Source organism: Oryctolagus cuniculus, chromosome 8, assembly GCF_964237555.1.
Source record: "Oryctolagus cuniculus chromosome 8, mOryCun1.1, whole genome shotgun sequence".
In the NCBI taxonomy this organism is placed as follows: domain Eukaryota; kingdom Metazoa; phylum Chordata; class Mammalia; order Lagomorpha; family Leporidae; genus Oryctolagus; species Oryctolagus cuniculus.
In genome coordinates this window covers 24,351,273-24,371,428 of record NC_091439.1, presented here as the reverse complement: position 1 = coordinate 24,371,428, position 20,156 = coordinate 24,351,273, and the positions used below count along the sequence as shown (strand labels likewise).

Here is a 20,156-nt window from a genome sequence, read left to right as displayed (position 1 = left end):
TTAAAAGACCATCTGTCAATCATTTCAGAAGACAATGATCTAATTGCTTCTTAGCTACTCAACTTGGGACTCCAACTATGGTTTATTTCACTTAGAGATTAATGGTACTTTTTATTTTAATTTTGTTTGAAAGGCAGGTGTGAGGAAGGGAGTGGAGATAGATGGAAGTGGGGTGGGAAAAGGAGGGAGAGAAAGAATGAGAGCGAGAAGTCTCCCATCTGCTGGTTTATTCCTCAAATGCCAGCACCAGCCAGAGCTGGGCCAGGATGAAGCCAAGAGCTCAGAACTCAGTCTGGGTCTCCCACACTGGTGTCTAGAACCAAAGTACTTGAGCCATCACCTCTGTCTCTTGGATGCCATTAGCAGGAAGCTGGAATTGGAAGTGGAGTTGGGACTCAAACCAGGCACTCTGATATGGATGCAGGCATCCGAAGTGCATCTTAACTAACCACTTTGTCAGACTTGCCTCAATGACATTTATAAGACAAACTTACTAAAACAAAGACTTTAGCTTCATCTGTAAGCAATGTAAGAGAGAGGAACGTTGAGGAGTGATGACAAACTATAATAATACATTGTAGTCAATTGCATAATGTATTTGTCTTGTTTTAAATTATTTAAAGTTGCTTGTCACGTGTTTGCTACTAAAACTTGAAAATACCAAGTTGTACAAAATATGTGTACTGTATTCATTTAACAAACACCAAGAAGACACCGTGTTAGGTGTGAAAACATCATTTGACAGTTATCCCATTGCTCATCTCCTCTAAATCCACCCTCACTATCCCATGCAAGGTTCTCTAGAGGAAAACCCCAAATGCACGTTCTCCCATCAACGGCTGTCATATGAACTGTCAGATAAGAGTTGATTTTTTAAAAACAATTTATTTATTTGAAAGGCAGAGTTACAGAGAGGCAGAGGCAGAGAGAGAGAGACAGGTCTTCCATATACTGGTTCACTCCCTAGATGGCCACAATGGCTGGGAAGCCAGGAGCTTCCTCCAGGTTTCTGATGTAGGTGCAGGGTCTCCAGCACTTGGGCCATCTTCTACTGCCTTCCCAGGCTATAGCAGACAGCTGGAATGCAAGTGGAGCAGCCAGGACTCAAACTGGTGCCTTTATGGGATGCTGGCACTGCAGGGGGCGGCTTTACCCACTACACCACAGTGCCAGCCCCCGATCAGAGTTGATTTTAATAAGCTCCTCACAGCTGTCAAACTGTGGAAATGCATGGGGACTCTATACTCTGGGAAGAAATTACTGACACTTACATAGCATACCATCATGTCTTAATAACTCATCCATTTGTGTTTAAGTAGATATTTTAGCTGTCTGTTTTAAATCCTGCAGAAGTTAAAACATCCAGCCAAGTTGGAAAGAGAACCAAAATATTGTTCATAGATGCCTACAGTGTAATATACTCATGCTTTAACTCTTCTGGATAGTTTTCACTGAATACCAAACCTCTCTGGGGCTAGAATTCTAATTTTTATGGTATATTACATGTGCTGCTAATGGTTCCTTTTAACATGTTAGCAGTTCCATCCTGTGTCTTCCAGGCATGGACTGACTGCAAACAGACCACTATTTCTACTCACATGTTGTCTTCCTGGAGGAATGAAAGACAATCTAAAAAGAAAATATATATTGAAGAAAAGGGAAGAGACTTCTAGTCAAGTCAAGAAAATCTCTACAGAGGCAAACTGAAATAAAGAAAAGCAAAATACACTTATTTTTCTCCTTTATTCGAGAAAACAATACAATTTAAGTCATTTTAAACAATAAAGTCAGACTAACGTAGTAAAAGTAAAAAGCCACCTGGTGATGAAGAGACTGTTCTATCTACTGCGCAGATCTAATATATGTTATTTGTGAGAATTTAACTTTTGGTTCAGCTGATCAGTCATGGTCCATCCACAACGTACATGCGCAGGAGTCAGCAGCAACTTGGCAAAATTGAGGGTTTTTGCAAATATTTTGATTGCTCAAATTATATCATTGCAAGCTCATGGAGTTTACTCACATTTTAAAATTAATCTATAACCAAGAAAGTAAAAGTAGCTTTAATTAATGTTTAGGAAAGATGTTCACATACAGACAGCTGGCAAGAAAGTTTGCACAAAATCAAGAAGAGATCTATCTCCTGAAGTAGCACTTTACTTTCATAAATATCTTATCTACTATAATTCAATGTCCAGTTTCTTTGGACTTCCAAATGCAAAGCAAGAAAGGGAGTCCTTGCAAGACGTGTTCAGTTAATATTTAAGAAAATACAAAGGATGGTTAATTATGTATTAAGATTATCCACCACCAATTTATTGCAGTACAGAACACAGTGGTGGAGTAAAGCACTTATATTTTCAGCTCTATTCTCTGAGATAAGAAGCAAATAGTATCATTGGCTATGTTTGGCTTTCTTTAGTAAAAGCACATTTTCCTTATATGTAAGTTCTAAATGTACATACTGGAGGTTGTATGGAACTTGAATAGGGCTTGCCCAAGCATGAAGTATGTATGTTCATGAAGAAATCTCAACTCTGACTCAACCACTATAATGTTCTCTAGGTACTTAGTAGCAAAGTAGTTCTGTCCTTTCAAAGATTGTAGATCTCTTCCAAAGGGTCTATGCCTGTTTCTCAGGCACAAAAATCCCTAAGTATTTTAAATGGAGTAACACAGCATCACGATAATGTGGTTCAATGGTTTTTGGTAACTGCTTTCAAAAGAGGCAATAGACAGGGTTGATCCTATCCACCCCAGAGAGTGCTCTGAAGTCGGACAGCAGACTGAAAATATATGTGAATTTGTCAGGGAAAAAGCAGGATGAAAATACAAAGCATGATGAACTGGCATCAGCCATGAGACTCTCTTAAGAATAAAGAACTTCAAGCCTCTTCAATAACAATCTTTGTTTTAAAGAAGGTATAATTTAAAGAAGAAAATATATTTAAATTGTGCTTTTCAAGAGAAATGTCCTCATAAGCAATTTTGTGACTCAGGTAAAACACTCTATAAAAGCTTCAGGAAGAAAATCTGTACACTATTTTGTTTTGAAAAATCTATTGTTTCTGTATTCAAATGTAAGATATGCTGCAATATTATCCAGTGATTTAATGAATGACACTTAAAGGTCTGTTTGGTTCACTTGTCAACAAAGCCCTTCTTCAAAGCTATCTACAATTTAAGTGAACTGATCATAACTATAATTTGACACAAACTAAGGAAATGTGGATCACTTATATCAACTCCAATTGTTGACAGAATCACACAACCATACAAAAAGGTTTATTGCATTTAGCTCTGTACAACAGAATATGCTGTTTTTAAAAATAATTATAGAATGACCAGTTATATTGTGCTATAACCATTTCAGTGAAAATTCTAATAGCTGATGTTTTCAATAGCAGTAAAACTGCTGCATATTATTTTGCTGTGTAAAAACTAAAACTACCTCCAAACTACTAAAACTATTAACTACTAATGATTTTTATTCTCTGGAATGTAACATGTTGCTTTTATTCTAAATTCAAAGACCAGGTAACTTAAAAGTTACTACTGTTATGTTTTTTCCCCCTGAAAAGAAAGATCAAAATAAATATCTCAAAGAATAAGATTGCTGGATATTAGAAGAGGGTGTACACATTAGTGCGAGTCCATCGTGGCACACTGATTGCCGAAGGCCCACTCTCTTGGGAATTAAGAACGCCCGCCCAGCGCTAGTCCTTTCGTACTCTTCTTTTGCGGACTGACTTCACGGGCCCGTCTCCAGATCCTGTGCTCTCATCTGCTTCTTTCATCTAGAAAACGGGATTGTGAGCATTTTAGTCTAACTACGTCACTAGAAGATGGTAAGCAAAATATTCCTTAGACTGAAATACATACTTGAGTAATCAAATGTTATCTATGTTCCTTCACTTCAGACAGCTTACCAAAAATACACACACTTCCATTTGTGCCCTTTTAATATTTATAGAGTGACTGTGCTTATCAAATCAGGTTCTGGCAATACTAACAGCGCCATTCACAATGTTGTTTTATGACTTAGCACTCCATCTCAATGCCACAATGAATGGTTCCATATTCTCACTGTGGGCAAATAAGCACTAACTCTTCACTAGGAGCACGGAGTCGCCGAGCTGGTTTTAAGAGACACTTTCAGAACCTCTGGCATCCAGTACCTCTTGCAGACACGGGGAGAGAAGAAAGGAAAAGAAGGAGCTGACTGATGGTTTGAGTTTTTCTTTCCTTTAATTATTATCCTTCCAGAACAAATGTTAATATACAAATGAAACTCTAGAAACAAAGACCATTTAAAACACTGCCCTGGGAGCAAGGCTCCCCACTGGCTTCCCAGAAATATGGATCTTCATGCTGGATCATGATCCCACACACCCCTCAAAAGATGCACAAGGCAGTTAAGACCAGCAACCAGCTGTGTATATCAAGTAAGTTTTAGACAACACTTAAAATCACAAGAACGCCTAATTTATTAGGGTGATGGCTTCAAACAGACACAATAGAAAATATTTCATCACATGCAACAGGCCAAGCTTCTGCCTCCATATTCCCACTTATTCCCTGATGATTTCTTTCTTTTTCTTTAAGTGCTTATTTACTTATTTTTATTTATTTGGAAGGCAGAATCATTCACCTACCCACACCCACACACACACATACACACACAGGGTTGGGAGCCCGGGGAAGAGACACAGAGAGACAGGGCTATTTTCCATCTACTAGTTTACTTCTCAGACACCAACAACAGTCAGGGCTGAGCCGGACCTAAGTCAAGAGCCAGGAACTCCATCTGGGTTTCCTAGATGGGTGGCAGGGACCCAAGTACCGTAGTCATCACCTGCTGCCTTCCAGGTACATTGGCAGGAAGCTGGACTGGAAGTGGAGGCAGGACTTGATCCCAGCCTTTCCCATATGGAATGCTGGGGTCCCAAGTGGTGGTGACTTAACCTGCTGTGCCACAATGCCTGCCCCATCTTAGATGATTTCTGGGTCCATAATAACTGATTTAAAAAGATGGCATAAGTTCCATTAGGATACAAAAAATAGGGGGAAGGGATATATCAAGTTAATAGGGGGGAAAAACCCTAGTTCATTAAATAGTTGAGAAAAATATCCTATATAATTATAGCAGATGGTACTCAACTAGCCCATGAGTGAAATATTTCAAAATGTGACATTCTTATTGAGACAATAAGGATCTTTTTACAATAACCATAAACTGCTTTGTAATAATGAGGATATTCTCATTTAAATATCCAAATTATCTGTTTACACCTTTCAATAGAATATTTTAATGATAAAGTCAAGCTTTTTTTTTTTTTTTTGTACAGATAAAGTTCTTTCGTCAGGCATGCCCATGTTTATTTGGCAATAAGATAATGTCTACTAGTTTCTTGCCTTCTTTATAGATACATCTTTAAATCAATAAGTAGGTTCTTATGAAAGCTGGGAGAAGTAAGGCAAAGCTCTCTCCACAAACCAGACTGCTACTCTCATCACAGTACTGTTGATGGACAGCACACGTATGTAGTCTCGTCTAGGTCCTGACGAAGAGCTGCTTACCTCGTCCTCGGAGCCGGACTTGTGTGACTTGTTACCTTCTTCTTGCCCTTCCACAGTTTCCACTTCTTCTTCACTCTTCTCCTCAGCGTCACCTTCCTCTTCTAGAATACAGATTTGATTAAAGACAAATATTTGTTGTATTAGGATTCTACTGAAAAGCATTAAATGTGCTAAGGAAGATTTTTCAAGATAAAATGTTACTTGAAAGACACATAGAGAAACAGATAAGATAGAGAGCTCTCCCAACTGCTGGTTCACTCCCCAAATGCCACAAACAGCATGGGCTGGGCTGGGGCTGATGCTGGTAGCTGGAAACTCAAACTAGGTCTCCCATGAGGGTGACAGGAATCCAGTTATCACTGCCACTTCCCAGGGTCCATGTGAGCAGAAATCAGGAACCAGGGGCTGGGAATCAGACTTAGGTTCTCTGATTCAGGACCTGAGCATCCTAACCAGTGTCTTAACCACCAGACTAAAGGCCCACTCAAAAGGAATTTATTTAAATTTCAATAATAAAAGCATTTTCTTTTATTCAAAAACTTTGAAAGTTAATTATAAATACTCACTACTTTATCACATTTTCTAATTCAATCAGATGTTAAAAACTTTTCGTATTCAGTCTGTATGTGATATAAAACCAAAGAATTATCATTTTTCCTGTGTTCACGTCTTAGAAATCTTGCCTTCATTTTCAATGATCTTTTATTCTTCAATATGCTACTTATTTATGCTTGTTCTTTGTGAACACTGGCATGCAGTTTTCTGTTTGGATCCATTTAGCTAAAACTCCAGCTCTGTCACCATCACCACCAAGATATTGGGCAATCCCTGGGAGCTCCTCATATAAAGTAAAAAGTTCTGGGGCCAGTGCTATTTCATGGTGGATAAAGCAACTGCCTGTGATACTCGCATCCACATGGGCACTGGTTCATATCCTGGCTGCTCCCTGCGAAAAGCAGAAGCAGATGGGCCAAGTACACGGGCCCCTGCCATCCATGTGGGAGACCCACAAGAAAATCCTGGTTTCAGCCTGGCCCAGCCCCGGCCATTGTTGCCATTTGTGAGGTGAAGCAGCAGGTGAAGATCTCGTTGTCTCTTCTCTCTCTGTAACTCTTTCAAATAAATAAATCTTAAAAAAAAAAAAAAAAAAAAAAAGATTAAACCTAGGTAACCCTGACCATGATCTGGCCCATAGTAAGGCCCCCAAAATGTTGTAGCTAATTTAAAAAAATCAATAAATACATAAAAGTAAAAAGTTTGAGCCCACCAACTGTACCTCTACAATGTATTTCTATATCCATAATGTGGGACTACATGAATATGGGGAAGTACTTCCTGTAAATAACAAGGCCACTTTGATACTTATTCCACATAGCTATATATATAGTGCCCTCTAAATAAGACTGAGACATCAACAGGCTAAGCCCTAAACAGTTAAAAAGATAAGGCTCGAGGTCAGTGCTGTGGTGTAGTGGGTAAAGCCACTGCCTGCAGTGCCGGCATCCCATATGGGCGCCGGTTCGAGTCCCAGCTGCTCTACTTCTGATTCACCTCTCTGATATGGCCTGAGAAAGCAGTAGAAGATGGCCCAAGTCCTTGGACCCCTGCGCCCATGTGGGAGACCTGGAAAAAGCTCCTAGCTCCTGGCTTCTGATCAGCACAGCTCTGGCTGTTGCAGCCAATTGGGGAGTGAACCAGCAGATGGAAGACCTCTCTCTCTCTCTGCCTCTCCTTCTCCCTCTGTGTAACTCTTTCAAATAAATGAATAAATATTTTAAAAAAAGATAAGGCTCTTGAGATTTGATTATTGTTTATAGCCCTGTCTATACTCTCGAGGAACAGTGGTTTTTCTGCTTACCACCTGTTCAATTCTTTATTTAGTGGAGGGTTCAGCTTGTGATTATAAAGAAAACTGAAAATATGTCATTGTAAAAGTTAGAAGAAAAATAAGATAAGGAAGGGGAGAGTGAGGGAAGGCAAGGTGGGAAGTATCATTATGCTCTTAAATCTGTATATGAATCACATGAAATTTGTTCCTTTTAATAAATAAATTTAAAAATTTCAACTTAAAGATTTGTCTTTTAAGATACTTTGATACACACATACATGCACACCTGTTTATGTATATGTGCATGAAAACATATGTAGGTGTACAAGTATATATATTAGGGTACTGGAAAATGGAAATAAAAAGTGAGTTTACTTTGGTGCAAAAAACTGAAATTCATGTACAAGTTCAAGGAAAATGTGTACTATGAAAAAACTGTATGTCCTACATTTCTGGAGAGAATTCTTGCTGTCAAGTAAAAAATTTCATCCACTACCAAGTAAAAATGTGTTCCAAGACATAATTAAGATGTTTTTTAATGGCTCAGTGTGGAATTTGTATTGGAAAAGATGAAAAATCAATAGTTTTAAGTCTACCTAGCCATGCCTAAGGACATCTCAACTGACAGCCACCAAAAGCCTAGGTTCTTCAGTTCTAACACCTTCCAGTGTTTGGTACAGAGTGAGAAGGGAGCATATAATTCATCAAAACCTTCAGGAAATTCATGAAATTTAAATTCCTGATAAATAACGTCCACTGGAAGGCTCTGTGTTGATTTCATTTGGCACTCACCTGCTTGTACCTATTCCTCCTCCCCACGGGCCATGGTATACCCCTTCCACCTCTACACTCCCAGAGGCAAGACAAGTCCTCGCAAAAACCTGCAGCTTACGGGACTCACTACTGCCGCCGGGTTGAAGCTACTCAACCCTCTGAATCAGACACCACAAACCAGGTGGCTGCTCACAGGACTCTCTGTCCTGGCCACAATCAGGGACTCCTGGGGACTCAGATGCAGGAATTCGCTAGTTCTTTCAAGATAATACGCTGTTTTTATAAGCTTCGCCCAGGCTCTCTGCTGGAAATCACTATGGCCAACTCACCTTTTTCGAGAACTTCACCATCACTTGGTTTTTTTTCCTCTTCCACGTCTGCTGGTTTCTCCAGGGCCGCTTTCTCTTCTGTCACTTCTTGCTCCTTCACATCTTGTTCCAGTGCCCCCTTTGTTTGTGGTTTACATATGTCAGTCTTTTTGTAGTCTGCATCTTCGTATTTCTTCTGACGTGATTTAAAATAGGACATTTTTCAGTTTGGAGATTTCTCAGAAACCTGAATATAACCCTACCATTCAACCCAGCCATCCCACTCCTTGGAATTTACCCAGAGGAAATTAAATTGGCAAATAAAAGAGCTGTCTGCACCTCAATGTTTATTGCAGTTCAATTCACAATAGCTAAGACCTGGAATCAATCTAAATGCCCATCAACAGTAGACTGGATAAAGAAATTATGGGACATGTACTCTATAGAATACTATACAGCAGTAAAAAACAATGCAATCCAGTCATTTGCAACAAAATGAAGGAATCTGGAAAACATCATGCTGAGTGAATTAAGCAAGTCCCAAAAGGACAAATATCATATGTTCTCCCTGATCGGTGACAACTGAGCACCTAAAAGGAAACGTGTTGAAGTGAAATGGACACTATGAGAAACAATGACTTGATCAAGCCTTGTCCTGATTGTCGAGGAACAATTTACCATTTTGCTCCTTTTAGTATTTTTTTGTTCTACTTAATACCATTGGTTGAACTCTGTAATTAACACACAATTATTCTTAGGTGTTTAAATTTAACTAAAGAGTGACCCCTGTTAAATATAAGAGTGGGAATAAGAGAGGGAGGAGATGTACAGTTCGGCACATGCTCACTCGGACTTACCCCTAATGGTAGAGTTAGAAACATGCCAGGCAAAAAAAAAAAAAAAAGAAAAAAAAAAAGACCTAAATGAAAGATCTCTGCAAATGGGCCACCAAAGAAGGAGCTGCCTTTCTCTGAAAGGAGGAGAGAATTTCCACTTTGACTATGTCTAAATAAGACTTTTCTCTGACGGGAGGAGAGAACTTCCACTTTGACTATGGCCTTGTCTAAATAAGATCAGAGTAGGTGAACTCAAGAGGCTTCCATGGTCTTGGCAGCTCATGACAAGAGCCTTGGGGATTAGTGAGACGTAATAAATAAGAGTGTCAATTGTTAAATCAACAATAGGAGTCACTGTGCACTTACTCCCCATGTAGGATCTCTGTCCTTAATGTGTTGTACTATGTGAATTAATGGGAAAACTACTACTAAAACAGTACTTTACACTTTGTGTGTCTGTGTGGGTGTTGTTGAAATCTTTACTTAGTAAATACTAAATAGATCTTCTGTATATAAAGATAATTGCAAATGAATCTTGATGGAGAATGGGATGGGAGAGGGAGTGGGAGATGGGATGGCTGTGGGTGGGAGGGAGGTTTTGGGGGGAAAAAGCCACTATAATACAAAAGTTGTTCTTTGGAAATTTATATTTATTAAATAAAAGTTAAAAAATAGGACATTTTTACTATAAGAAGAGCACTATCTTATAAAAAACCTTTGCAATAACTGATTATGTTCACAGTGAACTACAGATAAAAACTTACAGGAAATGTACTTTATTACTTTTCAGAATCAATTGCTTGAGTCACAGAGCTCCTAAACACTAAGAAATTGAAAAAAAAAAGTTGAAGGAAATTCACTTTCCTTACCTTAACTTTCTTTGGCCAGCAAAATGAGGTAACTAATGCTACGGGCAGCCCTGCTGTCACAAAATAAATCAACCAAAGCCATGGACGCTCTTGTGCAGCTGCCATTAACTGTATAAATATACCAGGCTACAAAAGAATTAAACACACAAATGCAATTCAAATTTTACAGGCCATCATGGGAAATACGACAATAAAAAACTTACTGTACGAAGATGTTTTATATTAAGGGGTGATGCACTTATAAGCACAAACAAAAAGTTCATTTTCCCATTTTGTACTTTGTAAATTCCAATTACATCCTGAGCATACCTTAGTGAGTGAGACTTTGTGAAGTCTCTAATAATCTATTCTGTACTTTCAAATGATTTGTGTTTTTCTTTTATATATAAAGAAATTTCACACACAACCTTCAGCAAGGAAAATTTTTCTCTTATGTAAAATCCGAGACCATCGATGGTTTAGTTAAAAGAGCTTCCTGATGAGAATCTCCCTCTTTCCTTACTCTCTTGGAGGATTTTGCTAGTGTCCAAAGAAACCATAGTAACTGACTTTAAGGACACATTTGCCAAGGTGTACTTTGTTGAAATATTTAGCTTTAACCATTACTAACCAGTCTTTTAAGATTTGGTGGGGATGGTGCTGGCAGGAGAGGAACTGGAACAAAGTTTAATACTGTTAAGTTTTGAGATTCTGTGCATTCCTCTAAGTGAAAAGTTGTTAAAGTGAATAAAAAATATTTTGATTACTATTACCACTTGAGTCTTGAAATGGCAAGGTGAAAAATATACTAGGTGGACCCTTTTCTATAAGTAGCAAAGAGGCATTACATTCCTTTAAAGATATAATTTAATGAAGAAAATGTGTACTTAAATATGCATATATAGTTCATTACATAGTTTATAATGGAGTTATAACACAGTAAAGCCAAATATTTTGCCTATATAAACTTAAGTACATTTCCTTGGTGTTTGATAATTATTACACATTTGTTTACCTTTAAAAGGGCCATTTATATAACCCATACCCAGGATCAAATCCCCTTTATTTCTTTTTTTTTTTTAATGTAGTTAATGTCCTTTTTATTTTATTTATAGTACTGTTACTGCTTTATTTTTTAACAAGGAAAAAGGAAATACAATGTTTGACTTTGGAAAGTGATGAACAAAGAAAAACAGAGCTGATGAGTACGTAGGCTGACAAGTCTATATAGATCAGTTAACTTTTAAATTCCCTTAATCTGCAAAGCATCAAGGCAGAATTGAAAAGAGAGATACAATATTAGTATGCTGTTTTTGTATCCATATGTAGATACATGGAAGGAGAAATAAAAGGTATGATGCAAGTAAGTGTATATGTTAACATTTCTCAAATGTTTATGTGATCTCTGCCCATAAATTTGCTATAAATCAGGCAAAAATTATTGTGAAAATGCAAGTGATACCAATAACATCATGTTTCAAGGGATCTTCTTTGGATCTTCATCTTACTCTGCCTCAGTGCCTTGCCAACTAAAAATATGACCAGTACATTTTTTTTTCCCTGAAGCACTCATTATATGTTGCCTAATTGTTTGCTGATATTTAATTTGCTGAAGAGAATCCTGAAGTACGAAATCATTTTGTGCTTTCACCTTACACATAACTTGATTTTCCTACTGGAAAATCAGGATTGTTTCTTGATCCCTGAAAATCTAAAATGTTAGCAACACAGGTGTAACTTCATCTTTTTAAATCAACCATTCCTAAAACATTTTGGATTCTGTATCAAGAGAGTCAATTCTTGTATTATTTCAAGCAAAAGGCTTCGCTCTTTCTGTTTTCTAAATATAGTTCCAACACCCCTCTGTGGATAATGCCATACCTCATTAGCATTTGCTATCATTATTTTAAATCCCCAACCATCTGCAGCCCAGCGATCTGCTATTTCTTTTTCTGAACAGATAATAAAATTGTCAAAGTAGATATCAGAGGTCATGGACCAAAGCTCTAAACCAAGGGCACGGAAAGAAGTTAGAAGAAATGGATGATTGTCTTCAAAGTAATCCGGATTAGGAATTTTTTGAGGACTCCAGATTCCCTGGGAGGAAAAAAAAAATAAAGGTATTGTCAAATAGTTTCATTACAAATGCTGCTCAATTCGTAGTCGCTGTTAAAATGAAATTAGCAATAATAACTGGAAGAAATGAAAAGTTCAACTGATAACTAATTAATTAGTAATTCACTAGAAATAGAATCTTCCTCTTTTGTACATGGTGCTCTCGATGAATGATATTGACTTTAAATGCTGTAAAAAAAAAAAAAAAAAGCAAAATGGAAATGTAACCCACATAGAAGCTTGAGTACTTAAATTTCATAGGTGATACAATTTTAGGCAAATTTCTTAAATTTAGTAGTTATTCAAGGCAAGGTGCCCCAAATCAGATAGATGACTGTATAGCAAAAATGGAGTGACTCCTTTTAGCATATATCCATGACAGCCATCATTAATCAATCACGACTGAACCTCAGAACAATTATTCAACATAAAATTTCCACTAGCTCTTAAGTGATTAAACTATTAATCAAATCAAATAGATTCAGCAACGTGATCACTCAGGGAATCACTCTGCCCTATTATATTTATTCTGTGCCAGACATTATGCCCCGTGCTAGGAATATAGCAATGACCAAGACAGACACAGTTCCTGTATTATGTAACTTAAAGTCTAACAAGAAAGATAGACATTAAACAGTTACCAAAATAAACATCCTGTGATAAATGCTATGAAGAAACTACAGTGCTTAGAATATGTAACCACATATATATTATGTTAGAAAATAGCATAAATAAATTACAAAGATAAAATAAGGGGGTTATATGAGTAATACAGGAAATACCCAAAGGATGTATGATATTAGAAAAAATTCCCAATTTTAATATTACTAAAAAATAAAGAGCAAATTAACCACAAGCATTAATTACTAAAATATACAATGGGAGTCTTCTTGATCTGAATTCATTTTATATATATATATATATATATTTTTTTTTTTTTTTGACAAGGCAGAGTGGACAGTGAGAGAGAGACAGAGAGAAAGGTCTTCCTTTTGCCATTGGTTCACCATCCAATGGCCGCCATGGCTGGCGCGCTGCGGCTGGCGGACCGCGCTGATCCGATGGCAGGAGTCAGGTACTTATCCTGGTCTCCCATGGGGTGCAGGGTCCAAGCACTTGGGCCATCCTCCACTGCACTCCCTGGCCACAGCAGAGAGCTGGCCTGGAAGAGGGGCAATCGGGACAGAATCCAGTGCCCCAGCCAGAACTAGAACCCGGTGTGCCGGTGCCGCAAGGCGGAGGATTAGCCTAGTAAGCCGCGGTGCCAGGCTTATATTTATTTCTATAATAGAACTTTACTTGAAAGTGAATATCAATTGATAATTAGAAATTATCTTCAGTTCTTAATTTTGTTCCTCTGAAAATTAAATAATGTTTTATTTTTATTTTTTTTAATTAAAATATTTTTATTTATTTTCATTTTCTTTGAAAGACAGAGAGAGAAAGAGAGATAGATCTACCCACTGTGTTCACTTCCAAATGCCTGCAACAACCAGGACTGGGCCAGACTGAAGCCAGGAGCCAGGAACTCCATCCAAGTCTCCCCCATAGGTACTAGGGGCCCAACATAAAATTTCCACTAGCTCTTAAGTGACTGAGCCATTACTGCTACCTCCCATAGTGCGCACTAAAGGAGGTTGGATTGGGAGTAGCTAGGACTTGAACCAGGTATTTGAAAATGGGATGCAGGTACACCAAGCAGCAACGTAGCTACTTCACCAAAATGACTGCTCCCTTTACTTTTCAAATATAAATTAATTGGGGTCTTAAGATTACAAATCAAACTTTTACAGGTTAGCATAATGTTATACATAATTGCACATAAAAGAAAGTATCTCACTATTTTTAACTTTACTAAGGAATTGGAATAAGTGGCTATTACCTGGTAGTTAGGATTATCAATCAATGGAGGTCTCCATATGCCTTTGTATTTTGGGTTATCTATCATGGGAGGCTTCCACTCGCCACACCCAATCCGACATGCTGGATTCGGAATGTGAGGTGCTTCCCATTCTCCATCCATGTCTTCATTCCTTAGGATATTAGAACAAAGCAAACACAGTAACTTCCAGTCTCTCCTGTCAGCTATATAAGCTGGTAACAAAAACAGATAAGAAGTTGACATCTGAAGGTGAAGAGTGCTTACCAGTCATCTGGTTTTTCAGCATTAGGATTTGGGATAAATTTTGGCTCATCATCGAGCCAGCCATCAGGTTTAGAAACATTTGAATCTTCTATCTGGGCAGGTTCATTTTCATCCCTGCAAAAATACAATATTTTATGTTACTAATTATTCAAAAGTTTAAGATGCATAAGTTGCAAAATTCAGAAGGTATCATAAGAACATTTCCTATTCACCTGTCTGTGCCTACTATCTCATTCCACCTCTTTTCCATCCAACTCTCTGCTAACCCGCCATTTTGTGTTTTATTCCCTTTTGTTCTCTAGGCATGCATGCACGTATGCATTGTTTTTCAAACAAATGATGGTATTCTACATGTAGTACATTACAGCTTGCATTAGCCACTTAAAAACTTAAGTTACTCCTCAGCAAATATCCCACCATTTTTAACTTTACTAAGAATTGGAACAAATAGGCACCACCTCGTGGTTAGGATCTGTGATCACTAGGATATCTCCATATGCCTTCATGTTTTGGGTTGTATTTGCCTACTATGTATCAAAAGACTGCTCTAAGAGCTCTGTTACACACATACACACATATACATATATATTTAAATACACTCATGCATGCACACATACCTGCTTCATTTTTGACAGCTGTCTAGTTTTTTAGTTTGAGGATATACAATATTTAGTCTATCTCCTCAAGGGACATTTAGTATTCCCAAAATTTTACTATTACAAACAACACTAAAATGAATATTCTATAATATGTGCTATTTCTCACCCATGGAGATATAAGAGAATGTGTATTTTAAATGCTGATAGTGTCTTCCAAATCACTCTGTATTAAGGCTGTACTCCATTTCTAGTCCCCAATAGCTGTGTACAGCAGAATCTTTCTCTTATCCTTGCCAATAGTGTTACCAAACTTCTTAAGTTTTGCCCACATGATAAGGGAAAAATGATATCTTACTGTAGTTTGTGCATTTAACATTAAGTAATATATAAAAACATTTGTATTTTTTAAAATGCATTATCTTTATATTAAGAAATTAGCCTTCTGTTAGCTGCATAAATTGAAAATGTTTTTGATATTGTTTGTGGAATGTTTTTGCCATATATTTTATTTAGTTTTACAGAGTTGAATTTATTAATATTTCCTTTTATGACTCTGCACTTGATCTTAGCAAAAGGCCAAGAAGCCACCCTTTTGTGACTCTTGTGTTTTGTCATATTTAGAAATATCTGCTCTACTCCAATATCATTTTTTAAAAAGCTGTTCACATTTAATTGTAGTGTTTTTATGTATTTATTTTTTATAGAAAACTTTTATTTAATAAATATAACTTTCATAAGTACAACTTTTGGATTATAGTGGTTCTTCCTCCCATACCCACTCTCTCACGCCCAAATCATTCCACCTCCTACCCCTTCTCCCATCCCATTCTTCATTAAGATTCATTTTTAATTATCTTTATATACAGAAGATAAACTTTATATTAAGTAAAGATTTCAATAGTTTGCACCCACACAGACACACAAAGTATAAAGTACTGTTTGAAGACTAGTTTTACTGTTAAATTCTCATAGTACAACACAGTTAGGACAGAGGTCCTAATGGGGAGCAATTGCACAGTGAATCCTGTGATTTAACAATTGACACTCTTATTTATGATGTCAGTGATCACACAGAGCTGCCAAGGCTATGGAAGCCTCTTGAGTTCACAAACTTCGACATTATTTAGACAAGGCTATAATCAAAGTGGAAGTTCTTTCTACTGGGATCTCCCTCACAGAGATCTTTCATGTAGGTCATTTTTTTTCAGTGTCTTGGCTTTCCATGCCTGAAATGCTCTCATGGGCTTTTTAGCCAGATCCCAATGCCTTAAAGGCTGATTCTGAGGCTAGAGTGCTGTTTAGGGCATTTGTGATTCTATGAGTCTGCTGTGTGTCCTGCTTCCCATGTTGGATCATTCTCTCCTTTTAATTCTATCAATTATTATTAGTAGACACTTGGTCTTATTTATGTGATCCCTTTAAATAGTGTTTTTATTTAAAAAATACTAACCTATAATGTAAATCTTAAAGGATGACATAAACATAATTACCATATGTACTCAACAGAACTACTAATTTTCATCTTTACTGAAAAGTAGACATTTTAAACAAGAGACACTACTTTATGACAAAGCTTGAGCTGTAAAATTAGCTAAGATAATCAACTCTATAGATTTACAGACTTGTCCTTGCCTGATAAATTAATGTTATTGTCACTCTTTTGAGTGATTAGAGTAGCCGAAAGTCAAAATTTAAGGGAGCCCGCCTGGCTTCTTTTCTTCCATTTACTTATTTATTTATATGAAAGGCAGAGTGACAGAGAGGGAGGGACAATATAGACAGAGATCTTCCACCTGTTGGTTCACTTTCCAAATGGCTGTGGCTGGGCCAGGCTGAAGCCAGGAGCCTGGAACTCCATCTGGGTATCCTGTGTTGCTGACGGGGATTCAAGTACCTGGGCCACCTTCTGATCTTGCCCAGGCACCCCAGCAGGCGAGCTGGACTGGAAGTGGAGCCGTCTGCTGGCACAGAAGGCGGCAGCTCAACCCACTGCACTACAATGCAGGTCCCAAGGAGCATCTCTGTTAGTGCTTTATAAAGCAGATTCTAACACTTTTCACCAGTCAGAATGAGGTTGTTATACGTAGTTTTCTTTTTTTAGGGGCAAATGAACTCCTTATGGGTAAATAAATATTAAGTAGTGCTAGACAGCCCACTTGGAAGAATGCAGTCTACTCTTTCCTGATAGGATGGAGACAAGGAAGTGATGCACCAAGGATGACTTTTTATTCTTTGTTTTTTACAAACACACTGTTCTTCCTAGCTTGCACAACTTCCCAGGACACTCACTGTCTGAAGACAAATATGTTTTCGCTACTAATCACTCTTCCTTGTGAACTATAAGAGTTAGTTCACAGTCTTACTTTTCTAGGAACCAGGGATGAAAAAGTGGTGCTTTAGATTCATGAATTTTTCCCCACAGCACTGAAAGCATTAAAAAAATTACACATGGGGCGGCGCTGTGGCATAGCAGATAAAGTCACCTTCCTGCTATGGCCTGGGAAATCAGCAGAGGATGGCCCAAGTCCTTGGGCCCCTGCATCCATGTGGAAAGGTCCTGCTCCTGGCTCCAGATTGGCTCAGCTCTGTGTGTTGTGGCCATCTGGGGAGTGAACCAGAGGATGGAAGACCTCTTTCTCTGTCTCTTTGTAACTCTGCCTTTCAAATAAATAAATAAATCTTAAAAAATATATACACAAATTTCAAAATGTAATAAAATCTGTTAAAATGAAAATTTAAAAATTAAGATACAAGGAGGTTCAAAATCCAGTTTAGAAAAACATTTCATACAAAATAGTCAAAATAAGTAGTTCACTGTTAAAATAATAAGTTTCACTGGTTGTGGATTTCAGTTATTTAATGCCTGATTACTTAATTATGCCAATTAAAGCCTTCTTACTGAATTCTCTGCTTACCAGTCTTCTGGTTTGACAGCAGAAGGATCCGGGATTTTTGCTCTTTCATCCCACTCATCAGGCTTTTTGTCACTGGGGTCATCAATTTCTTTGGGGGGATTAATAGGAGGAACCACATCCTCCAGCAGGCTTCCTTTGTTTACAAGTATTTGGTCGATTAATACTTCAAATGTGTCATCTGGATTCATCACTAAAGACCAAATTGAATATATTAAAATTATGATACATATTTAAAAGTAATCTTCTAAATAATAAAGTGACTCTAAACTTCATGGGTAAAATTTTCTCCGAGAGAATAACCAATGTGTTAAATCAAAATATACCGAGATCAGTCAATATAATACTTCCTAAAATAAAGGCAAAAATTTTAAAATATTTTTAAGTTTAGTGTTCCATTACTGAGAGAGAGAGAGAGAGAGAGAGAGAGAGAGGAAGGGAGGAAAGGGGAGGGGAGGGAAGGGAAAGGAAGGGAAGGGAGGAGAAGAAAACCCTGAAATCTAGCTGTGTTTGGGACTCATGACCAGTTTCACGTTCACAGTTATGGAACACAATTCAATATTCTTCAACAGTGTAAAACTTTTTGAAGTCATCACAAACTTAAAAGTTGTAAATACACTATAAAGAATGTAAGTTTTTCCTGACCCATCTGCAAGTGAGTTACTAACTTCACTGATGTCACCTGTTTTGGTGGCTATTTTCTACAAACAAGGACACCATCCCACATAGCCCCAATCCAGCCAACATCAAAAAATTAACTGATATATTGCCATAAATTCAAATTCAGTGACTCATCTACTGTGGTGTAAAGTATCTTACAGGTGACTTAAAATATTCAAGCTTATACTTACCAGCACATTTGTTTCAAGGTATATTCTAGCCATATAAAAGTCCCTAAGCCAAAACTGTCATAAAAGATTCCCTTAACCTTTCTAACAACAAAATGAGAGATCTCTTATTCTTCTGTGAATCTGGAGGTCACCAGATAAAATTTAGATATTTGGAAAAAAAGGATGGATGAAAAAGCTGCCCAACATAGCTTTTAGTAAGCAACAGAAGCTCCTCCAGACTTCATTAGCTAAGTGGCCACCACCTGCTAAAGCAACAGCTCTGCAGGAATAACAACCTCCGTGCTTCAGTCACAACAGCACCAAATCACTCGTATCAAAACCAACTAGTTCAGTTTGTATACAAACTCAGATAAAGCAAGCCCACACTCAGTATTTTCTCTTTTTTTTTCCTCCTCCATTTCCTCTTCTAATACAGCTGAGATTACAACGACATTACTAAAAGGAAGGGAAGAAAGTCAAGATTAAAACAGAGTGGGTGTAGGATCTTTAAACCAAAAAAGTGCCAGGTCCTTCTGAATTCAGTAAAAGGCATTTCTTAAGAAAATTCTTGAAAATTCAGATAGCTTTCTGATTAAATTTTGTAACTGAAATTGATTTTTTAAAAGTACAGTTAAAATGAAAAAGTATATGACTAACAGGCATATGTGAAAACAAAAATCTCTGTTCAAAATCTTTGGCCAAAAATATTTCTGTTTAGAAAACTGCATTAAATATTTTAAATGACTCTATGATAAAAGGCAGTGCATTATACAAGTTTGTAGATGTACTCTTGAGCTACAGAATAATATAAAAAAGAAAAAAAGTTTTAAAGAAAAATAATCCAATAATCCTCACTCAAGGGTCAAAGTTTTTATGTGCAGTCATAAAAAAAGCAAGTGTTTAAGAGTCAAGACTTGAATTTCAATTCAAGCCTTATCAGTCATTCTCGTCTCCTAGGGTAGATAACAGCTAAGTTAGCACAAAACAGAAAGACCACTGCACACCTCACATAACCGTTACAAGTAGAAAGCCTAGCACAGTGTAGTATGTTTCAAGTGATTCATGTCATTAGTTTCATTTTTTCTACTCTTTTCCTATTTGCTCGTGTAATTTACCTTGTGGCCATCATGATGTGCCTATAATTTGCATATCACGCTCTCCATTTGAATAGCACAGGCTAAGTATCTCTTACCTCAAATGCTTCAGATCAAAAAAGTGTTTCAGGCTTCAGACACTTTTGCATTTAGGAATATTTTGCATTGCCTTTTCCAGTTGAGCATTCCTAATCTGGACATCTGAACTGCTCTGAAATCCACAATATTTTAAACAACATGTGGACACTCAAAAAGTGAGAGACTTGGTGATAGTTTTGGGTTTCAG

The 20,156-nt window shown here is 37.3% G+C and overlaps 1 protein-coding gene across 2 annotated transcripts in view; it reads right to left on the bottom strand.

Moving 5' to 3' along the window:
• Positions 1–1,724: 1,724 nt before the first annotated feature.
• The window catches only part of CLGN (calmegin), a 60,339-nt gene continuing 41,907 nt past the window's right edge, over positions 1,725–20,156 (bottom strand). For both annotated transcript variants that reach the window (XM_008267419.4, XM_008267420.4), the window contains exons 8-15: positions 17,950–18,139; positions 14,436–14,549; positions 14,172–14,322; positions 12,056–12,271; positions 10,196–10,321; positions 8,512–8,686; positions 5,581–5,681; positions 1,725–3,797 (exon numbers count right to left, since the gene is read on the bottom strand). In XM_008267419.4, the coding sequence (XP_008265641.1) occupies positions 3,717–3,797; positions 5,581–5,681; positions 8,512–8,686; positions 10,196–10,321; positions 12,056–12,271; positions 14,172–14,322; positions 14,436–14,549; positions 17,950–18,139 (1,154 nt within the window). In that variant the 3' untranslated portion in view covers positions 1,725–3,716. The remainder of the gene's footprint in view (positions 3,798–5,580; positions 5,682–8,511; positions 8,687–10,195; positions 10,322–12,055; positions 12,272–14,171; positions 14,323–14,435; positions 14,550–17,949; positions 18,140–20,156) is intronic.